This window comes from Bidens hawaiensis, unplaced genomic scaffold, assembly GCF_021521415.1.
Source record: "Bidens hawaiensis isolate Kalapana, Puna unplaced genomic scaffold, B.hawaiensis_p1.1 tig00009619_1, whole genome shotgun sequence".
Taxonomy (NCBI): domain Eukaryota; kingdom Viridiplantae; phylum Streptophyta; class Magnoliopsida; order Asterales; family Asteraceae; genus Bidens; species Bidens hawaiensis.
In genome coordinates this window covers 548,689-573,392 of record NW_027491720.1, presented here as the reverse complement: position 1 = coordinate 573,392, position 24,704 = coordinate 548,689, and the positions used below count along the sequence as shown (strand labels likewise).

General features: G+C 35.1%; 2 protein-coding genes across 2 annotated transcripts; both read left to right on the top strand.

Moving 5' to 3' along the window:
- The first annotated feature begins 707 nt into the window (after nucleotides 1-707).
- LOC143533123 (root allergen protein-like) lies at nucleotides 708-1,432 on the top strand. Its single transcript, XM_077027986.1, has 2 exons — nucleotides 708-937; nucleotides 1,054-1,432. Exons 1-2 carry the CDS (start codon nucleotides 757-759, stop codon nucleotides 1,338-1,340), a joined length of 468 nt encoding a protein of 155 aa, XP_076884101.1. The 5' UTR covers nucleotides 708-756; the 3' UTR covers nucleotides 1,341-1,432.
- Nucleotides 1,433-7,466: 6,034 nt separating this feature from the next.
- Nucleotides 7,467-8,230, top strand: LOC143533122 (root allergen protein-like). The gene is made up of 2 exons (XM_077027985.1): nucleotides 7,467-7,693; nucleotides 7,819-8,230. The coding sequence occupies exons 1-2, from the start codon at nucleotides 7,513-7,515 to the stop codon at nucleotides 8,103-8,105; spliced, it is 468 nt and encodes a 155-aa protein (XP_076884100.1). The 5' UTR covers nucleotides 7,467-7,512; the 3' UTR covers nucleotides 8,106-8,230.
- The last annotated feature ends 16,474 nt before the right edge of the window (nucleotides 8,231-24,704 follow it).

Sequence of the window (24,704 nt, the reverse complement as noted above, 5' to 3'; positions counted from 1 at the left end):
AACATACAAACGTAAACAAGCTAGAAACGTAAACGAACTAGATACAAATACGAAAGACTACTAATGAAACAAGCCTTACAAAGTGTGCCATGTGACGTCCAGTAACCAAGAAGATGAATTGTATTTTAGGGGTGTAGTGGTGTGGGAGAGATTGGAAGGAGAGGTGTTACAGTTTTAGTGGCTAGAAATCCTTCTCATTTTTACCCTCTTTTATAGAATAACTTGACTCAATGTATTCTATATGGGTAGATAATTACGAGAAAATAATATTTATATGTAGTATAATTAATATTCGAATGTTAAAAGAAGTTCGATTCCACCGACTTTGTCAACACATGACACTACAGAAACAAAAAAACAAACTATATAAATATGAAATGTCCATCCTAGTTTATATGTTGTATTTGGTCATGGTTGATGGCTGTTGAAAACGAATAATTTGAAAAAAAGAAATATGAATTTTTTAGTAGCAGAGTGTGAGAGACTAATTAAAATATTACAAAAGTATTATTTTAGTACCATGATGTGTAGAAACTTGTTAGCCTGCAAATGTTTTTAACTATTATAATCAAGAAAGTAATTGTTAAATGTAGCCAATCTGAGCGCATTGTACGCACTAGAATGGCTAGGTCAAAGTTGATGGGCTTTGTTCTTCATCATATTAGCCTATAAATACCATAAAGATTATTCACATTTCATTGCAACAACAACATCATCTATTTTCCCCTCACAAATTTTCTTTGAAATTAACCGATCATGTCGTCTGCTATTGTCCAGGTTGAGATCCCTTCTAAGTTTCCGGCCGACAAAATTTTTAAAACTTTGAGTGATTTTGATAACATCGCACCTAAGGTTAAGCCTGAAGTTTTCAAATCGATCGAGACAATTGAAGGAAACGGAGACATTGGAACAGTAAAGATCTTCACATTTGGTGATGGTAAGAAATCACACTCATCCAAAATCAATAATTATTTATTTATATTTTTTGCATGAATTATACTTAAAAGTTAATATATTTTGAAACTAATAGTTCTTACTTTTTATCCACTACAGCCGTACCATTCACAACCGGAAAATATAAGGTTGATGCGTTAGATGTAAGCAATCATAGCTTTAGCTACTCGTTCGTTGAGGGTGACATCTTGATGGGCATATTAAACTCAATTAGCTATACAGTTAAGGTTGTGCCTTCTTCAGACGGAGGAAGTGTGTTTACACAAACTGTTACTTATAATTACAAAGGTGATGAGAAACTGTCGGAGGAGATTCTTAAGAAAGAGAAAGAAACACACGAGGAGACTTACAAGGCAATCGAGGCTTACGCCGCTGCTCATGCTTAAACTTATTAAAGATCTCAACCTACGTATTTCGCTTTTCACTTTTCAATGTGGTTTGACATAATGGACACGGTTCAAGTTGTATAATTGTTGTACCATGTTTGGTTTGATGTGAGGAAATTGATCATTGAGTGATTTTAAAATAATATGTACTGAGTTTATGAAGTTATTATTTTCTTGATCAACATATATTTCCTTCAATTTTATTTTTATATGCTGAATGTGATTAAATCTTATTTAATTTCTAATTGGTTCTCTATTAATAATGATTTTTTGCTATACTCATATCATTTGTTAACAACTATGGAAGATTCCCGGCGTATTGCGCCGGGTTAATGTTATTGACAATCGTATTCTTACAACTTATCAAATCGTGCAGTGCGTCTTCGAGTCGAGATGAAATCGTTCGGTGCCAGGTTACGAAACCAGTAATTACCCCCCACCCAAAAAAAAAGAAAAAAAAAACCTTTGTTAACGCAAAAAATACAACTTTACATAACAAAACGCGGGTTGTAGTTACGAACCAATGACACTTTAATTGGTATCTGGTTACAACCCAAAAAATAAAGCAAACCATAAATTCGTCCACTCTTAAATATACCACAATTGAACGTATTTATTTTTTTTTTAAATGTGGCGAAAAATAAAACACGGGCGTTGCAGTTGCAAACTGATACGAATTCGTTGATTATGGAAATGAGGGATAAAAAAACGTTATAAAAAGCCCACACATTGTGTTTGCGAAGTAACGCGAATTCAGTCGGAATCGACGTTGTCGAGACTAAATCGTACATAGAAAACCGTGTGTTGTGGTGGTGAACCGACACAGGTCCGGTTGGTATCAGGTTACGATTCCGAACATTAAATCAATAAGTTAATTCCTACACACTTAAAATACAACAAATTAACATATTTAGATAAAAAGACCATGACGAAAACCAATAATATAGGTCGCGTTGTAGCCTAGACCTAACGCGGATTCGTCCAAACTCCAGAATTGATGGAATAAAAATAACTCACGGGAAAAAAAAACCGTAGGTTGCGACCACGAGCTGACGTGAATTTGACCGGAATCATTTGACGGTTTCAACTATAAAAAAACACGCATTTTCCTGTAGCGAACCGACACAAATTTGAAAATATAAAACAAACGAAAAGCAAATAAGAAGTTTAGCGACCAATCACATGATTGCGTCGCCAAACTTCTTAATTAATATATATAATGACGGGTTTTAAGGAGCCTGTAAGACTACTCCCATTGCCAAACTAGTTTGGTTTGATACGCTATTTTGTAATTAAAAAAAAAAAGAAAAAACCATCAAATTTGCCCAAACCATCTGTGGAATCAAACTAGTTTGCCCACTCACTTGCATGCCACATGTCACTATAATATTGGTTCATATTTTTTATTTATTTATTTTTCTTTTCATACTAATTAATTTTAACACTAAAAATGTTTTTCTTTAATAACTTTTAATTAATAAGTTTTTTTTTAAAATCTAAAAACACAGTCTTGTTTAGTTTTTTTTAACACACTGGTATAAATTTTATTAAAAAAAAACATAAGATCGCAAAAAAAATATTTTTATAATAAACTAAATATTAATTGAGCATATTTGGCAATATTTTTGTGTGAACAACTTTTTTAATACTCTACTCAACGAACTGGAAGCTTATCCAATTATATGACCAATAGGGAACAATTTCGCAATAGAGAAGCTCACATCGGTTTAAAGAACGATTTGATTTAGCATATTTCCCAAAAAAATGACGATGATAAATAATTATGTAGTTTTTATCATTTCTAAGTGTAATTTTAAATTTAATGCTACGATTGTAATTTTTTTATATTAAATATGTATTGTATATTTTTAAATAAATAAATTATTTTTTATATTTCTAAACGCGTTTAATAAAAACAACAATTATTAATAAAAAACAATTATAAATTATATTTATTTAATAAAAAGTAATGAAGTTTGGTTTGCTAATGAGTGTTGAAAGTTTGGTTTGGTTGGATTGAGATTGGTGAAAGAGAGAGAAATTAATTTTATACTAAAGATTGAGTTGGGTTAGTTTGTGAATGGGAATGGTCTAAGGCCCCGTTACCGGTGCCTCACGTTGGACGTTGGATTTACTCATAAACACAGTTCTGAATATCATAGTTAATTAAACTTTACGCGGAATATAAAACTTTCATAAACCATTATATAATAATTCATAACTTGTCCTAAACAACAGCTTATTTTTCAAATTTAGAAACATTAAACATAAAACATAACAATCTTCCTTGAGATGCCAGTGTCTTCCTTCCCATGCCATGTTCCCACGTCAAGCGAACTGCCTCAATCTACTCACCTACGTGCATACTAAAAGTAAGCTATGTTGAGTGAGTTCTAGTTAATCAAGTAACATACAATACTTTCACATACTTATACATACGCATCCGTAGATACTTAGTATATACTTAACTTGCTTATCTTTCTTTCGTACATACGTGAGTATATCCCTTCATTCTCTATTGCATTCTTTCTTTTATTCTTTCTTTACATTCTGTACATCTATTCATACTTTACATACTCTTACGTTTTAAAGAACATTACCCCCTACTGCCTCGAGTATTATTAGGGCTCGGTCCCTTTTCTTCCTCGGATATTCTTAGGGTTTGGTCCCTTTCTACCTCGAGTATTATTAGGGCTCAGTCCCTTTCTGCCTCGAGTATTATTAGGGCTCGGTCCCTTTCTTCCTCGAGTATTATTAGGGCTCGGTCCCTTTCTTATGCACCTAGCCATCCCTTTACACTCATTCATAACATACATATATCATCCATACATTATATATAACATTCATATATTTAATTATAACCTGGCAGTACATGCAATATTCGAAGATCTTTCACGTACCGACAAGCAATCATTCATATCTTTCACATAAATCATATATAACATACACTTACCACTTAAGGTAAGTGTATTAACTAATCACATTGATTATGCACACAACCCCAAAAACATAACAAGGAATGGGGCTAGAAACTCACCTAGATCCTGTTACGTTCTCCGTTAATCATTTCCTTAACTGAGCTCGGCTGACTGTACATTAATTATATGTATCAATATATGTCTTATTCACGTTATTCAAGTTTCAACCAAAATGGTTAAGTCTGGTCTATTCTAATGGTCTTGCTTTAGAATACATTTTACTTAGAATATTTTACCTAACACTAATGTATTCAAATACTTTGGGTTTGCATACAATGTTTTCCTTTCATTCTTTCTTTCTTTTGTACTCCTAAAACCCTATCTTTGTTTAATCTTTCTTTCAGTATTTGAATGCATGCGCATATATATTGTACTATACCCAAGTGTATATATATTGTATGCAAAACATCAATGTACTCCATTATGTACATTGTATTCAAGTCATACATAATGTATGTGGGTAATCCAAAGTAATCGAGTCTACTATTGTATGCGAGGGTATGCATATGAAATTGTTTAAGTTCTGGGCATTCGAGTCCTATTGTAATCGACCATATGCTTTGTAATCGAGTACTTACATGTAACCGAACCCATGCAGTAATTGAGTCTTATATGTATGCAAAATATATATATGTATTCAAGTTCAGGATTGTATTTGATTGGCATGCATGTAATCAACATCTATGTTGTATGCGAGTTATTAAATGTATGCGAATGCTTCATTGTATTCGAATTTGTCCATTTCCATCGAATACCCCCAATGTATTCGAATCATGTAAAAGTAATCGAATAGGGTATTGTAATCGAGTAAGACTTGTATTCGAATTGTGTGTATGTATTCGAATCCTCCAATTGTATTCGGTTTATTTAGTGTATTTGGATGTAGCTTGTACTCGATCACATGCCATGTAATCGAGTCTCATCTTGTATTCGACCTTAACGATGTAATCGACTACATTAATGTATTCGAACGGGCTGAATGTATACGACTCGTTTAATGTAATCGAACGAGCTGTATGGTTTTGGCCCTTTTATCACCATTATCGTCACATTTTATCACTTTAACATCCCATTATGGCTCGGTATTAACCCATAAATGTTCTTATTTCCATTTCCGGCCAAGACTTAACTCGTTTATACGTAAAGCTCGAACCTTTGATCATAAAAACGTTCTTTAAGCTAGATCTAGGGTTTTCTTTATGAACCGTAATTATCCATTAGTTCGTTATGTCCATTTTGACTTAAAGTTTATAACTTTATGGTGTATATAGACCCGATCTATCCTAGGTTTAAGTTTTATGGCAACCCGTTCACAAAAACATAACCTTTAAGGATAAAGAACGTATCTTTACTCATTTCTAGGCTACGAGTTAGCTTGGTTATGAACTATAATCTTGTATCTTGTTTGAATACCCAAGATTTACCAAGATTTAGGTTTGGTTTTGGTCTTGGATTCTCTCCCTTGCTTGTGGTCGTGAGTATGGTTGTGTATGTGTGTGTTTTGAGTGTGTAGAGAATAAGGAAGATAAGAATAAGAATTTAGGGTTTTAGGGAGATTTAAGGGAGTATTTATACTCTCTTAAGACAATGGACCTAAGACTCATCTCATCCCTTATTCCATCTTTCCCACCCAAGTTCATACTCTTTATCTTATTTAATTCTTTAATTAAATATTAACACACGTTTATTTAAATGAAACTTATTTCCTTTTATTTATTATCATAAACTTTAGGATGTTACAGAGCCGGGCAAGTTACTTGTTTGGATGTAATTCAAGTCTGTTTGGATATTTGTGTGTGAATCCTCTTAAGTCAAACACTCAAAACTCATATTTAATAAATCCTCTGGACAACTATATCTTTATAGCTAGCTTTTAACCCGCGTGTTATGCGAGTTTATTTAATTTTAATTTTATACTATTGTGTATATATATAATATCCGATTATGATCATGAGCTTAGGTTTCAATTCAACATAAACTTTGAGGTGTAGATTTTGTATTAAAATCAAATGCTATAAGAATCAATAAATTAAGGTCACTATAATTTTAACCTTTGGGGTCTTTAATTGAGATGGATAAGGTTTATAATTGGTTTGGAGTTTAAGTTTATAGTTGTGCTCTTTGGATTGAGATAAGCATGTTTATAGTTCGAATTTAAGTTTAGTTTGGGGGTTTGTTGGGTGGGTTGGAGTTTAAGTTTATTGTTGCGAGATTGTTTTGGACTTAGATAGGTTTATAGTTGTGTAAGAGTTGAAGTATAATGGGTGAGCGTATAGTAGTTTTGTATGGTATTATGTTGTTATCATTTAAGAATTACACAGTGGACTAAGGTGTGCTGACCATAGGCATTACGGTCTACAAATATTACTTTTTATAGAAAAAATAAGCATATAATAAATGATTAAAGAATGATGTTCGGAATACTTTCAACTAATCGATGACCCGTTTCATATTAGCTCTCTATATTTTGAATCGTTTAATATTGACCTTGATTCACTTTAATTCATTATACATTGAACCGTTTTATTTTAAAATAAGTAAAAAAACACTCTATTAGACCATGCATAGTGGTATGGGGAGAATGACGAGAGAAGTGTGCTACGTGACGGCCAGTGAGTAAGAAGATGAATTGTATTATAGAGGTAGGAGAGGTGTCACAGTTTTAATGGCTAGAAATCATTCTCATTTTTACTCTTTTTTGTAGAATAACTTGACTCAATGCATTCTATATGGGTATAATTAATATTCGTATGTTAAAAAACGTTCGATTCCACCGACCTTGTCAACACATGACACTACAGAAACAAAAAGCAAACTATATATATATGAAATATCCATCCTAGTTTATATGTTGTATTTGGTCATGGTTGATGGCTGTTGAAAACGAATAATTTGAAAAACAAATATGAATTTTTTAGTAGGAGAGAGTGAGAGACTAATTAAAATATTACAAAAGTATTATTTTAGTACCATGATGTGTAGAAACTTGATCGCCTGTAAATGTTTTTAACTATTATAATCAAGAAAGTAATTGTTAATGTAGCCAATTTGAGCGCATTATACGCACTAGAGTGGTTTGGTCAAAGTTGATGGGCTTAGTTCTTCTTCATATCAGCCTATAAATATTATGCACATTTCATTGCAACAACATCATCTATTTTCCCCTCACAAATTTTCTTTGAAATTAACTGATCATGTCGTCTGCTATTGTCCAGGTTGAGATCCCTTCAAAGTTTCCTGCCGACAAAATTTTTAAAACTTTGAGTGATTTTGATAACATTGCGCCTAAGGTTAAGCCTGAGGTTTTCAAATCGATCGAGACAGTTGAAGGAAATGGAGATGTTGGAACAATAAAGACCTTCACATTTGGTGATGGTAAGAAATCACACTCATACAAATTCAATAATAATTTATTTATATTTTTTCTCATGAATTATACTTAATTGAAAGATAATATATTTTGAAGCTAATAGTTCTTACTTTTTATTCACTATATATAGCCGTACCGTTCACAATTGGAAAATATAAGGTTGATGCGTTAGATGTGAGCAACTATAGCTTTAGCTACTCGTTCGTTGAGGGTGACATCTTGATGGGCATATTAAACTCAATTAGCTATACTGTTAAGGTTGTGCCTTCTTCAGATGGAGGAAGTGTGTTTACACAAATTGTTACTTATAATTACAAAGGTGATGAGAAACTGTCCGAGGAGATTCTTAAGAAAGAGAAAGAAACACACGAGGAGACCTACAAGGCGATCGAGGCTTACGCCGCTGCTCATGCTTAAACTTATTAAAGTTCTTAACCTACGTATTTCGCTTTTCACTTTTCGGTGTTGTTTGAAATAAAGAAATAGGTTAAAGTCCTATGATTGTTGTACCATGTTTTGGTTTGATGTGAGAAAAATTGATGATTTGAGTTATTTTAAATTAACCTGCTGAGTTTATGACGTAATTATTTTCTTGATAGACATATATTTTCTTCGATTTTACTTTTTGCATGTTAATAGTTATTGAATCTTATTTATTTTCGATAGTGGTTCTCTATTAGTAAGGAATTTTTGCTATAATCACATAGTTTGTTAACAATGACAGGTTATAAGGAGCCGGCCAAGTTACTTGTTTGGATGTATAATTCTAATGGTCTAAAATATTTGAGTTTGAATCCTCTTAAATCAAACCCCTAATTTAGTAAATTTTTCGGACAACTATATCCTTACATATTTGTGTCGAGCGACACCCATTTTATTGGCTCATGTTTATGCCATTTGACACTATTTTTGTACGTTCATTGATATCCAATTTGTACAACTAAATTAATAAAATTAAATAGATTAGAAAATTAAAAATCATAGTTAACAAGTATGTAACCAACCAGAGGGGCTTGCCCCAATTGTCAGGAACATTATGGATGACCCGGATGTCCCGGGTTCGAATCCTGATTCCGACCAGATTTTACCAGAGCATTAAAACATGTCGTGCCTTCGGGCAGGGTGAGCCAACTAGGTTTTACCGGGAACGCCAAGCCAAACTCGGATGCCATCGTGGATCCTGATCATGTCAACATAGTTGGCCTGAGTGGGGTGGCGGGGCGTGACGTGTTCGCGCAGTGAGATAGCTTAACTGTGAAAGTCACCGTTCGAGAAAAAAAAACAAGTATGTGAACGGTAGTATTACAAATTTCAAAATAGGTTGCATATTTAATGTATTTTATTAATGCTTAGAAAGTTTTGTGTTTTAAATATATTAGAGGGGCCGGGGCACTAGTGTGTGTTGGTTAGGTTTATGGGTAGTTTACCATATGGCAAACACACCCCTAACTATATATGGGTAGTTTGTAAAATTACAATTTATGGTAAAGGTTCACCGTGTGGTTATATGGTTGTTGGAGTCTTTTGATGAAATTAAAATACCCATTAATAATCAATTTATTACATATATTAAAAAAAAGGGTACTTATGGGCATGTGTTTTCAGTTATTTTCTGATTTGTGTGTACTTAAGGGTATGTAGGGCCAATATTCTATATTAGTTTTAGGATTGTGTATGTCTTTATATTCGCTAAGAGTCGGTGTAATACGTACCTCAGTACGTTTATTTTGTTTGAACAAAATGTAAAATTTGGAGAAATGGGGACCCTATATAATGGGTCACTTAACCCATTTCTCAATAACCTTGTGAATAAACCCTTGCACAAATTATTATTATCCAAGTAACTCCAAAACTCTCTCAAACTCCCTTTCTTTCCTTCAACTTTCGGCCTTCCCTCACCAACACACAAGATCCGAGATCTCGGTCCAACTAGTTGTTTCCGCCAAATAGTCGTGAGGTTGATCCAAGAACAACTAGTATCTTAGTTTGTTTTGTTGTTTGATCCGGTTTCGGGATCTACAATTGGTATCAGAGCTTTCGGGCTCTACTAGTTGTAGATCTTGGGTCACAACCTTGGATTTTGGTCTTGTGTGTGAAAAGACGGATTTTTCAAATGAAATAAGTGGGTTTCGGGTTAATAATTTTTCAAAGTTTCTAAGAAAATAAGTGTGTTCATGTTGAAGATGATAAAGTTTGGTTGAAAAGTTTGTGTTTTTGGTGTTTGAATCTCAAAGATTTGGTGTTTGTATTGGTTTTTGTGTAGTCTACTATAAAAGAAGTGCTATGCATGTATTTGGGTTGGTTTGAGAAAGGTGACAGGAAAGTGAGTTGGTGACATTCCAAAACAATAATTCAAATACAATTGTCCATTTGAATACAAGTAAATTGTATTCAAATCCTTCATCATTTGAATACAATTATTCATTTGAATACAATTGTTATTTGAATACACTTTTGTGATTCAAATACATTTTGTTGTTTGAATACAATTGTTCATTTGAATACAATTTTTTATTTGAATACAATTGTTATTTGAATACAATTTTTCATTTGAATACAATTGTTATTTGAATACACTTGTACATTTGAATAAAATTGTTATTTGAATACAATTGTTCATTTGAATACAATTGTTATTTGAATACAACTGTCCATTTGAATACAACTGTTTATACAAATACAATTGTTCATTTGAATACAACTGTCCATTTGAATACAACTGTTTATACAAATACAATTGTTATTTGAATACAATTGTTATTTGAATACGACTGCTATTTGAATACAATTGTTCATTCAAATACAACTGTTATTTGAATACAATTGTTTATTTGAATACAATTGTCCATTTGAATACAATTGTTATTTGAATACACTTATGTGATTCAAATGCAATTGTTATTTGAATACAATTGTCCATTTGACTACAATTACTATTTGAATACTTTGGACTTAGCTATTGAGCAGTTTTTATTTCAAGAGTGTTTGATCTTAGAGAAAAGGGTTGACTCATTGACTGTTGGCTTTGACCCGTTGACCGTTGACTTTGACTCGTTGACTGTTGACTTTGACATGTTGACCTTTGACTTTGACCCGTTGACCAAAAAAAACTTTTTTATTTTTTACTTACTTTCCATTAAAAAAATGTCTTGCAATTCTAAGCTTGAAGGGAATCAGGATATAAGGGAGAACCGAAAGAACATATTAAAAGAGGAATTCAACATGTTTAGCCATATTAAAGGAGAATCGGCTGCCTCTATCATTAACAGATATGAGTCACTCGTCACTGAAATGAGAAGTGCCGGTATCACAAATAAGTTGTCTGAGATCAACATGAAGTTGTTGAATTCACTGCCTTACACATGGAACATCAGTGTGTTTACCATCAAGAGAACGACGAACCTGGATACCTTAATACTCTCAGAGTTGACTTCTACCATCAAGTTTTTGTGCAAAGAAAATAAAGATGAGACAAGTGATGCGGGTGTGAGCAGTCAAGCAAGTCCTATCATCCATGAGTGTGCTGCAGGTGGAAGTAATCAAGCAAACACCTCGTCAAGCGCCACTTATGGGATTCCTACACCTGCCTCTCTCATTCCCGAGGTACACAAACTCTGCTCTCAAGAATGTATTGATAAAATTATTCACTATAGAAACCATAACGCTAAAATTCTTGAACAAATTGAGGGCATTAGAGTTCTGAATGATGATCTTAAAAAGGCTGCAAAGATTTACACTATCAGAATTAACACTCATGGTAATGATATGACCGATCTTAGGGAACAAGTTTCAATTGCTAGAAATTTAGCAAAACGTCATGAAAATCATGTAATTGAACTAAATGCTAAAATTGTTAAATTAGAAATTGAGTTAACCCAAAAGAAAATTGCCATAGAAAACTTTGAGTTAGTTTCCGAAAAGCTGAATAAATTGGGTCACAGATGGAGTTAAGATTAAAGACTGGTATAGGCTATGATAGTTCTGCTGTACCATCGCCTTTTAATGATAACTATACTAGCCTTCCTCACTTTGATTTTAACTCACCACCAGAGGAAGAAATGGTCTATGGCATTGGTCATGTGCAAATTTTAAAGACATTTGTTCCTGCTGCTCCCAAGACTGTTGATTCAGCTGTTCCTTCAGTTAGTCCTACTAGTAGTCCATCTTCTTCAGCAGTTGGTGTAGAAGAAAGTGGGTCGGTGGAAAGGCCTGTTGAGGTGAACATAACTAGTTGTTCATCATCAAGTTGTGAAACTGAGGATAATTCATGTAAAAGCAAAGTGTTTGAAAATGATAATCAAACGAGTACTTCAAGTAAATACGTGCCACCAAATAAAAGATCATTTTCTCAAACAACTAATCAATCACAAAGTCCTCAGTCATACAACTGTTTTGATAACAACTATTATAGTCATTATCAACAAAATTTTGTTGATCCATATTACACTACTGTTTTTGATGATCGAGGTCAATCATCAAATGTGTTTTATAATCATGTTCCTTTCCACAGATCACCTTTCCCACCACACCAACCTTTTTATAGTTCTGACGAGTTCTATAGTGCTCCTAGGAGAAAGTGTTGTTTTGTTTGTGGTCATTCTTCTCACCTTGCAAGACATTGCAAACACTGGTTCAAGCAACAACTTGATATTCAAAGGCGGCTTAGTCAGTCCCAAAAGGTGCCTTTAGTAGCCCAGATTCAAGGACTGATCAGGCTAATAGTGAAGCCAGTGAAGTGGATGTGAGATCCGAAATCAATAAAGTAAAACCCAAGAGAAAACCTTTTTGGAGAACTAAAAAGGATAAATTCAAAAAGGATCCTAAGACTGAAAAGTCTAAGGATTCACCAAAAACAGTTTTAAAATTTAGAAAACAAAAGTCCAAAATCTTCAAAACCAAGGAACAATCTTGTTCTTGGATTCCTAAGGACTGCTCTTCAAGCGATGAGTCCCAAAGAAATAAATTGTTTTCAAGAAATAAAATCAAGTTATGTCGATTTATGGTCGACTTTCCCGAGACAACTAAGTCTCGGGAACCCATGTCCATTTAAACGCTTAGTGCATGTAGGGTCAATCAGGGAGGACTATCAAGGGTATTCGATACTTAGATCGTGGTTGCACCCGACATATTATGGAAGACGAACTCTTGCTATTTGATGCTAAACCATTCGTTGGCGGATTAGACCGGGAAATGTTTCATACTTTGTGCTTCAACAATGCCAACCTTGTTCAAATGGATAAACCACAACATGTCGAGCGTTTCTCAAGTGATGGATCCAGCATCTCTGGGCTTCGGTTTAAATCTCTCCAACTTTATTATATGTTGTGATAATGCATGTTTAGGATAGTCCATCTGACAACAGCTTTGTTGACCTTTTCACTAAAGCCATCGATCAATTTTGATTAAAACAACCTATCTATCTTTTGTATATAAAATTATAAATATTTTTCAAATATGTCACAATTTTACAGGGAGAAAAGAAGTTAACTTTAACTCACCAAAAAGATTTTACCTTTGTTAAGAAAATTAAAAATTAGGTCACTTGAGTTTTCAAAAATATTTTATATTATTTATTTTAATTAAGAAAATCTGAAAACTTTGAAAAGTATAATCACTTGTTTAGAGTGAGCTCCTGTTTAGTGGGAGTCAGATAATATTAAAATAAAAGAAAATTTTGAGAAATCGACCCGACCTTTGGAAAATGATATAAAATTGTCTTAGGTGATCCTAGCACATGAAAAGAGTAGATCAAAAGCCAAAAAGATCGTTGCTTGATGTGTAGATAGGCTTAACAAATGAGTAAGTATCATAGTAATATAAACTTAAATATCTGCTATGCTAGTGGTTACACTCTTATGAAGCGGTTGCCGACTCCAAATAAGTCATATTTATGACGGCAAAAATCCTAATAGTCAGTCATACACGAGCTCGTTAGTGATTGGTCACAATGAAAATTATTTCTTGCTCTAGCTTCAGATATTGAAAAATGTCAAAAAATTACTGAAAAGCAGAAAAAACTGCAAAATACTCAAAAGTATTCAAAATCAACAACAAAAATGTTGATAATTTTATCAAACAAAAAGGGGTATATTAGAACCACGTAACATGGGGCAAACAAGTAAGTCCTAAAGACTTTATATGAAGGCATAAGTCAACAAGGCTAGTAAGTCCATGGTTCAACCTTTACATATTGTTTGAAAGAAAAGTTTGCAAAAAGTCTGTGAAGCTCAAACTGTCTTGATCAATCATTAGGGGGTCGGAGTCAATTCGGGGTGATACTGATGAACACGAAGTATGCCCGAGGTATGATGGAGTTTGTAACATGTTGGATTAACAGGGGACCACACAAGTATTGTTCCTAACTATACCTTAACGTATCACAGTGAAATCAAAATACTTGTTAAGGTTAAAGTGGACCAACATATCTACAATCGACTCTGGGTTCTTGGCATAATAATATCCAAATAGAACTGTGATCTAGGACGCTATAGACAATATGATTCCATGTTGTGATCTTTCTCACAAAAAACAAGTATTAATAGCTTATTTTGTAAATTAATTAATATAATTAATATCATATAAATTTTTCTCTTTGTTTTAAATTTTAGTTCTTTTTAAGTTTTATTTTAGTTTAATTTTACATGTTAAAATTAGTTTAACTTGTATTTTTTTATTTTTTTTGTCTTATTTTATCTTAATCTTTATCTAAACTTTATTTTTTATTTTCACTACATGTTAAAAACATGTGCTTCAAAATTTTGTAAATATTATTGTTATATATTATTAATTTCATATTTACTCCTATCTTTTTCATTTTTCTTGTTTTATTTTATGTTTCAACTTCAAAATATTATATATATATATATATATTTGAAATATTTTAATATATGAAAATTCCAAAAAGATTTTAAGTTCTTATGTGTTCGTACATATTTTATTAAATCTTTGTTTTATTCAAAATCATGTGTTTTGTTGTCAAGGTCGTTCATACAAAGTTCGCTGGAAATATGGGACTTAAACAGATCATTTACAAGTTGAGAGACTAAAATTGGTATTTTATGAAAAGTCAAGATAAAATAAATTTCAGATTTATTCTGCAAATACTTCAAACCAAGAGCATGTTTTAAACGGAAAATTCTTCTTTGACCCTCGATAGGGTCTGTGAATGAATCTTATTCTCTCTAAGTTTTGTGCAAAAGTACATCGACAGGTAGATCAAGATCAAGTGTCCTGGGCTGCAGAGACTGAAGTTGCAGACAGCGCTTAAAAGAAAACGAGAACGTGACAATTTACGGTTGAACCTATAAAGGAACTGATTGTATCTGAAGATCAGTCGAATGACAAAGCAAAGAAACAAGTTGGCACAAGAAAGTCAACAAAATAAAATTAGATGTCGAACCTCCCGCATCTGATGTTTCTAAAATTTTTTGCTGCCGGGCCATCCTAGGAAATAAGATTGAAGTTCAAGTCTTCAAGATCGGAAAATAAAGAATTGTCCGAGATCCAATCTCGTTCAAGCTCTTGGATCAAGACAACTACTAGATTTCAAGAAATAAAGACGAAGTAAGGAACTTGATGAAGGTTTCTAGACATACTCAATCCTAGAGGGAGATTGTAGGGCCAATATTCTATATTAGTTTTAGGATTGTGTATGTCTTTATATTTGCTAAGAGTCGGTGTAATACGTACCTCAGTATGTTTATTTTGTTTGAACAAAATGTAAAATTTGGAGAAATGGGGACCCTATATAAAGGGTCACTTAACCCATTTCTCAATAACCTTGTGAATAAACCCTTGCATAAATTATTATTATCCAAGTAACTCCAAAACTCTCTCAAACTCCCTTTCTTTCCTTCAACTTTCGGCCTTCTCTCACCGACACACAAGATTCGAGATCTCGGTCCAACTACTTGTTTCCACCAACTAGTTATGAGGTTGATCCAAGAACAACTAGTTTCTTAGTTTGTTTTGTTGTTTGATCCGGTTTCGGGACCTACAGGGTAGAAATGAAATAACAATGTATGATTGGCTGGTGAAAATGTAATATCCATGAGTGCTCATTCTCCTTTTATAACAGTTTTTATGATAATGGAATAACTAAGTTTCTCAATATTCTTATCAGTCATTTAACTTTATGGTTCAGAATATGTATTTACATGTTTTTTTGAGGTATTTTTTCATTGTGTATAAGTATACAACATTTATTCAACAATAGATTTTTAATTTATTGTTGGGTTGAAAAATTGGTATTGATACATAAACAATTTTAACCTTTTTTTTTCTTTTTCCTGTCTATGGATCATTATTGGAAATGGTATGAACACTGGGGGTGTTAAACGGATCGTGTTTACAGGTCTAAAAAGATACGGACCTGGAATTTTGACACGAAGCCAAATATGAACCGAACCCGAAAATCATGTTAACATGTTAACCCAAACACGGCATGCTTATTGGCGGGTTAACCCAAACACAACCCACTTGAACCGAAAGTTTTTATTCTTTTTGCTTTTTATTCACATGTTTATACTTTGAATCAAGGTTGCAAAAGTCGCTAGGCGGACCCTAGGCGGCCGACTGGGGAGTTGGGTGTACTCAGAGTACTCGAGGAGTACTCGAAAATGGTAAATATGAAACAAATTAGTTTTTGAAGATTACATATATGTCAAAATAATACGTTTGCTAATATTTATAACAAATTAAGTGAATAGCAATATAAATAATAGAAATACTCTTAAATACTAAATTATTCTAAAAGTTGCTAAACATTAATTAAAAAATATATTTTTTTCTTTAATATTACAGAAATACGAATTATGTTTTATTTTCTTAAAGTCAAAATCGGTCCAAGTTAACCGACTAGATGTGATTTTGGCTGAGGTTGACCAACTCTGACCACTTCTTAGTAACTAGGCGGAGTTAAAGACATACCTTGTAGCGAGTACTCGGGGTGTACTCGGCCTTGTAGACCTACTTTTACAACATTGCTTTGAATTTACATTGTCACACCCCGACCAAAACGACGGAATATGCCGGGGCACAGCGGATTGCACATGAACACAATAACATACTTAAAGTGACAATATTCAAACAATTCATTAATGTATAGCACATTTTCATGTATAAGTCTTTTGTATTTGTTAGCATAATTATCGTTGTATTTTGTATGCTTTCATTTAAGTGTATTGTATGTTGGGGCTAAGGCCAATGTAACAAAGCCCATTTGGGCTCATGTATGGAAATAAAGCATGGCATGCTGACGGGTGGTCCATGGGACAACCCTTAAGTGATTTAAATCCATTAATAATCATGTTTCGAATTGGTTTATTTTGTGGAATTAGATAACTACGGTATTGTTTGTGAATTGTAGGTTCAAAGGAGGTTCCAGGGCTATTATGGTGTATACCGAGGCAACTGAATGAGATAGAGACGCGCGAGAGGCCAAAACATGTGGAAAACAATGGTGCATGGTTGAAGTCCACCGTGGCCCGCGGTCCAGACCGTGGGCCACGGTCCAAAATGGCTAATCAAACAGAAGACACCGTACCATGGCTGGTACGGTTGCAGTGGAGCCCACCGTGACCCACGGTGGAGACCGTGGGCCACGATCCAGAGTCGAAACTGCCAAGTTTTTTACATATTTTATGAGTTTTTTGGCTGTCTTTTCATTATCTTATCATCCAAAACACATTAGAGACGAATTTTGGAGAGCAAGTATTTGATTTTGGTGATTCTAATCATTGAATTAGATTGGAGATTTAACTACATACTTTGATTTATGCTATGATGAACCGAATGATGAGTGGCTAGTACTCTTTGTGTTCTCTCCCGAATTATAAGGGTTTCAATTGATTACTTGTTATTCATTTATGTGATTTGTGGGATAGTCTTTTGATTCTATGATTAAATTGCTATGGTGACTATGATTTTGATTAGTAATTGTTAATATAGTGTAAATCCGTGTTCTTGAATCCGATCTTGGTGCCATAGGCAATCGAGATTTAGTAGAAGAGAATTAGGGTTAACTATATAAAACTGATTATCGAGTGACAACCTTGCGTTTTCATAATTCAAGTACGTAGTCCTCTTTTATCACTGTTAAACGCATTTTCACGAACTTTGTTCATGTATTTCATCCCACAAGTAAACGTTAACTGTATCAATATTGAAAACCTGAAATCGGGAGAGAGCATTGTTTCTCATATTGTTTAAAACTTGTTTAATTATTTCAGTTATTTTCGTTAATCAAATCCAAACAACCAACTCCTTGAATTTACTTTTGCATTTAGTTTAATTTAGTGTAATTTTATAGCTACTCAGTAATGCACTTTCCACAAACTCCCTGTGTTTGATACCCGCTTATCGCTATCTAATAGTTGTAATCGGTTTATTTTGGAGTGAGTCTTCGACCTCACATCAAATTTTGGCGCTGCTGTCGGGGAGTAGTGCGCAACGTGTGTTAGTGTTAGTAGTTTTTGTTTGTTATTTTCGGGTTTACGCTGGTTGTGTTAGTGTGCAGGTACCTATAAGTGTATGCATACTAGAAGATCTAACAGGTCGTCACCACTAGTAATTGATCCCGAAATTGACAGAACGCTTCGAAGAAACCGTGTTCTACATAGAGAGAACAAGCTTCTGGGTTCTCCAACCGCATCAAACAGCAACATGGATTCACCAATTCCCACTTCAGATCAACCTGTCCCGACTACACCTCCACCATATCCACTTCCACCAATCACCACTAATATACCTACAACATCAAGTGAATTGCCACCTCACACAACCGAACCCATCCCTGCTCAATAAATCTACACAACATCATCAACATTGCTATTTATTTCCAACCTTTTCCCTACATTTGGTGCATCATCATCTCAACAAAACCAACCACCAACTTTTCAACAATCACAATCAAGTTACCAATATCAACCCCAACCTTTCATGCAACATTCAAGATCACAAGGTGATGGATACGGATATGGGTTTGACAGTGAATTTGATGAGTATGAAGTGGAAGGTTACTACATGGGAGGTGATGGAAGAAAAAGGGTAAATACGGGAAATTTTGGTTATGGTCAATGGCAACAACCGCAAAAAGCTCAACAACAACCACCGTCGGTTGTCCAACAACCCGTTCAACAACCACCAGTTAACAACAAGCTCAACAACAACCACCGGTGTTGTGAATCAACAAGTTCAACCGCCACTGATTGTTCAACAACCCCAAGGGCAACCTCAAGAACAACAATTCCAACCACAAATGCCCCAACCACAGTTTAAACAACAATTTGCGCAGCCAAGGCCCGTTTATAGGCAAATGGGTCAACCAAGAGTACCAATGGGGGTACCAAGAAGACATGCAAGAGAGATGGTAAGGGGGATTGAAGCCCATTTCCGACCGATAATTACCAATAATCCGTCTCTAGTGGTTATTCCTCACAATCAAGAAGGGAGGACATTTGAAGTGAGAACCAATGAACTCCAAAGTCTACCAAAGTATAAGGGGTTAGCAATGGAGGAACCATATTTTCATTTAGAGGCATATGACTCTATATGCAACACAATTGGGGGTCAAGGTTTTTCGGCGGATGAAATGAAATTGGTTCTTTTTCAATTTTCGTTGGAAGATAAAACAAAGAGATGGTTTTACACATTACCTTCCGCATCCATTTACACTTGGGCCGAAACGCAACAACGATTTTTGGAAGAATTTTACACGGCTCAAAAGACTAACGATGCAAGGAGACTAAGATATTTCCAACAACAATCGGGCGAAATGTTTCACGATGCGTTTGAGCGATTTAATATGATGATCAAAAATTGTCCTCATCATGGTATTGCTCTTTGGGAGTTATTGAATGCGTTTCATGAGGGGTTGAGTACAGAAGATGAACAAAATATGATGTCGATTAGAAATGGGTCGTTTGGTACAAACTATGAACAAGATGATTGGGCGTATTTGGAACAAATGACGGTCACATCAAAGAGAAAGGCTCAAACCGGTAGAAGAGCAAGGCCGGCAATTGGAAGATCTCAAGTACAAGCCGTGGAAGATGGAGGGGTACAAACCACTAATCAAGTAATCAATATTTGTACAAATTGTAACGAATTGGGTCATGCTTCGGAGGTATGTACGGTAGGTCAAGCACCGGTGGAAGAGGTGAATGCACTTCAAGGGGGAGGTGGTAGGAATTACAACATGAACTCCAACACCTACCACCCCGGGTTGAGAAACCAACCGAATTTTCGATATGGAAACCCGGCCACTCAACCTAACCCAAATTTTCAAGGAAATCAAGGCAATTATGTTCCTCGCCAACAATACAATAACCAATGTAATTTTAATGGTGGGAATAGTCAAGGGTTTCAAGGTCAAGGGGGTGACAGTCAAAGCGGGTCAACGGGTCAAAGTTCATCGAGTGGAAATGAAGTGATGGAGATGCTCAAAGTGATGCAACAAGACATGCAACAAAGAAATCAACTCGATGAAATTCGCATGCAAAAGGATGAAGTTAGAGATAAATACATCCAATCGTTGACCACACAATAGGTCAACTCGTAACTGAAGTGTCGGACTTGAAGAAGAATTAAGGTCAATTTCCAAGCGACACAAAGGTAAATCCTTCTCATAACTCTTCTCGTAATGTTCCTATTAACCACGTTAGTGTTTTAAGAAGTGGTAAAGAATATAAAAAGGATTTATCACCGGGTGTGGTTGATGGGGAAGTTGAGGATATTACGGGTAATGAAAGTGATGATGAAATTGTAACAAATAAACCCACTAATCATGTCACGTTTGAAAAACCATTACAAAATCCGGGTCAAACTTCAAATTTAAACGATAAAAATAAGGAAGTGGAACCAAATGCGGTCCCGTTTCCCTCGGCTTTACTCGACCCGGGTAAGAAAAATATCATTTCAAGAAGGGGTTCTCATAAAGAAGAGATGTGGGAAGTTTTTAAACAAATAAAGGTAAATTTACCTCTACTTGAGGCAATTAAGCAAGTACCCGTATATGCAAAATTTTTGAAAGAATTGTGCACTTAAAAGAGGCAACAAAAAGTGCCTCTACGAGTGGATTTAACTGGGCGGGTAAGTGCGGTTTTAAAAGGAGATCTTTCTTCTAAGATTCAAGATACGGGAACGCCCTTAATTAACATTCAAGTAGGCGATTTTCAAATGTCTTAGGCGTTACTAGGTCTTGGGGCCGGAGTAAGCATTCTTCCGGGGGGTTTATACGACCAATATGATTTTGGTCCTTTAAAACGAATTGAGACCATGGTTGTGTTAGCCGATTTGTCTCATAAAATTCCCCAAGGAATTGTGCGGGATGTGATAGTAAAAGTTGAAGAATTTTACTATCCGGTTGACTTTTTGGTCTTAGACTACTCATCGGTTGATTCGACCCAACAACAAAATGTTATATTGGATGGACCGTTTTTAAACACCGCTCATGCTATTATTGACTGTCGATCGGGCACAGTTGATATGGCTTTTGGAAATAGGAAAATGAGATTAAATGTGTTCACTAACGGATCTAATGCTTTATGTGGTGATGAGTGTTTCATGGCAGATATTGTTGACATGTGTGAATCGCATGATTATGAGGAAGATGCTTTGGAAGCATGTGTTTGTGATTTTTCTGACCAGGTACATCTTTGCGCATTGAGGATGAAAGAGAAGAATCAAGACGTGTTAGCGGTAAAAGAAGGACGACCACCATGGACTCATCAAATTAAAAGTCTACCGGCTGTGATCGATTCGGGTACAAAACCATCATTGGAAAGCCCACCAAAAATGGAATTTAAGGATTTGCCGAGCCACTTGAAGTATGCGTTTTTGGGGGATAATGACACATTACCGTTCATTATTGCATCTAATTTAGAAGAGGCCCAAGAACAAGAATTGTTGAAGGTGTTGCAGACGAACAAGGCGGCCATAGGTTGGACAATTGCCGATTTAAAAGGCATTAGTCCATCTGTAGTTATGCACCTAATCATCACCAATGAGGAGGCAAAACCAACCCGAGAAACTCAAAGAAGGCTGAATCCCAATTTGAGAGAAGTTGTGAAGAAAGAGGTAATAAAGTGGTTGGATGCGGGGATTATCTATCCCATCTCGGATAGTGCATGGCTAAGTCCTACACAGGTGGTACCGAAAAAAGCAGGTATACAGGTAATTAACAATGAAAGCGGTGAACAAATCGCCACCCGACCGGTCACCGGGTGGCGAGTTTGCATTGATTATCGTAAATTAAATGCCCTTACATCTAAAGACCATTTTCATTACCTTTTATTGACCAAATTATTGAAAAATTATCGGGTCAAAAGTATTACTGTTTTTTGGATGGGTACTCGGATTATAATCAAATTTCTATCCACCCGGATCACTAACACAAGACCACCTTCATCTGTCCGTATGGCACTTTTGCTTTTCGTCGAATGCCATTCAGATTGTGTAATGCCCCGGCCACATTCCAACGTTGTATGATGAGTATTTTTTCGGATATGGTTGGGGATTCACTTGAGGTATTCATGGATGACTTTTCAATTTTTGGTCCAACTTATGAAACTTGTCTCAATGAATTAGAAAAAGTTTTAAAGAGATGTGTTGAGACAAATTTAGTTCTAAGTTGGGAGAAAAGTCACTTCATGGTGCAAGAGGGTATCGTGTTGGGTCACGTGATTTTGGAAAGGGGAATGGAAGTGGATAAGGCAAAGGTCCGGGTAATATCATCTTTACCTCCACCTATAAACATTAAAGGGGTAAGGTCATTTTTGGGGCATGCGGGTTTTTATAGAAGATTTATTAAAGCATTAGTGTGATCACAAAACCTTTATGTAATTTGTTGTAAAAAGATGCCCCATTTGATTTTACTAATGAGTGTTTGCAAGCATTTGATGTTTTGAAGGAACGGTTGGTGAAAGCTCCCATTCTACAACCACCGGATTGGTCAAAGCCGTTTGAGATCATGTATGATGCTAGTGATACTACTATCGGAGCGGTGTTGGGTCAACGAGTTGATAAAAAACCGGTAGTCATTTATTATGCGAGCAAAACATTGTCCGAAGCGCAACTTAATTATACAACCACCGAAAAAGAATTGCTTGCGGTGGTGTATGCGTTGGATAAGTTTCGCTCGTATATTTTGGGGAGTAAGGTGATTGTTTATTCGGACCATAGTGCGGTTCGATATTTGATGGAAAAGAAGGATGCAAAAGCGCGTTTAATTCGATGGGATTCGCATACAAAAACAAACTAAAAAAGGTCCATGATGCGAGGTTGAGAAAAAGGACTTTTGAAGTGGGTCAAAAGGTGTGGTTGTATAATTCAAGGTTAAAGTTGTTTCCGGGCAAGTTAAAGGGCAAGTGGATGGGCCCATATATCATCACAAAAGTAGGCCAATTTGGTGATGTGGAGATAGAGGATGTTCAAGAGCACACAAAACAAGTGGTGAACGGTCAAAGACTTAAACCTTACTTGGAAGGAAAGGACATCAATATGCTCGATGTGGACCGGGTGAGTTTCTTGTTACGCTCACCGGATGAGGAAACGAATTAAGAGGCCAAGGTATGTTGTATATTTTAGTATAGGTTAATTTAGTTTTTATTTAAATTTGGTTTTAAAAATTACCCTTTTCGCTTTGGAGTTGTCCAAATCAAGTGTGGGGAAGTCTTTGTGATTTTTATACCGTGTTGAGGACAAGTCGGGTTTTTCATGGGGGGTAGGGTAATTTTATTTTTAATTTTTATTTTTATTTTAATTTGGTATGTAAGTTTTAATTATTTCGGTTTTTCTTGGTTCCTTTTGAAAAAAAAAATTTAACAGTGAACCGTGGACCACGGTCCAGACCGTGACCCACGGTCGGTTCCACGGTGGTGAGGATCCCCACGGTACTGTCTCTTCTGTCAAAATTAACATATCTCCACCGTGACCCACGGTTCACACCGTGGGCCACGGTCCACCGAAAACACAGAGCAGACCTAAAGCAACCGTGACCCACGGTTCATACCGTGGTCCACGGTTCGGAGGCGATTGAAAAGGGGAGCCGGGTTTTAGGTTTTATAAACAATAAAATTTTAATTTTAAACCAATATCACACCACACAAACCACCTACCATTATTATTTACTTCAATTCTCATCTTCTTCTTCCTCACAAACACCTTTTCAAACCCTAACTCCCAATTTCAAAGATCCATAACTTACTCATATCTCCATCAGTTAAACCGATTTTTGGGTCTAAATTGGCTAGAATTTCACAAGGATTCTAATTATATCATTGCATTTGAAAAAATCCTCTGTTTTGTTGGTCGATTTTGGACAAACAAGTCAGAAAATTTTATGGGTGTTGGTTGACTTTAAAGCTTTCTTCATCTACATCTCCTATAACACCAAGGTATGGAATTTATTGTCATTATTGATGGTATATTACAATGAAGTTGTAAGTGTTCATAATTGTTCTATATACCCACTTGCTTGTTGGAAGTAATTAGTTTAATGATTATGCATTATGGTTGTGGCTAGTGAATAAATGTTATAACTTTTGATTGTATATTGATTAATTGGAAATTATGTGTTGAAATTTTTGGTCAATTGATTAACAAGAGATTATCCACAACCATAGTAACAGGCAAGTGTGGGGAAGTTCATGTTGAATTAACTTGGTTTGTTTGGGTTGTTTGTTGTGTGTAGATGGGTAGAACCTATCACAGGGGTAAGGGAAAGGCATCAACTTCTAGTGGTCAAGCAGCCCAATTAATGAGGCAAAGAATGCAGGAGAGCAAGCACATGTGCAAGTACAAACAGTAAAACCCACGTGGAAAGGTGGGGGATTGTTAAAGTACGCATTGGAATGGCAAGCGGAGCTGTTCATTGATAAAATGGCCACGTTGAATAAACGAATTGAAGGATATATGTGTGAGAAGGAGGTAACTGATCCCGGTTTTGAGGCTTTTGGGATAGTTGACAAATTTAAGGAATTAGGTTGGGAAGCAGCTCTGAAATGTTATGATGAAGAG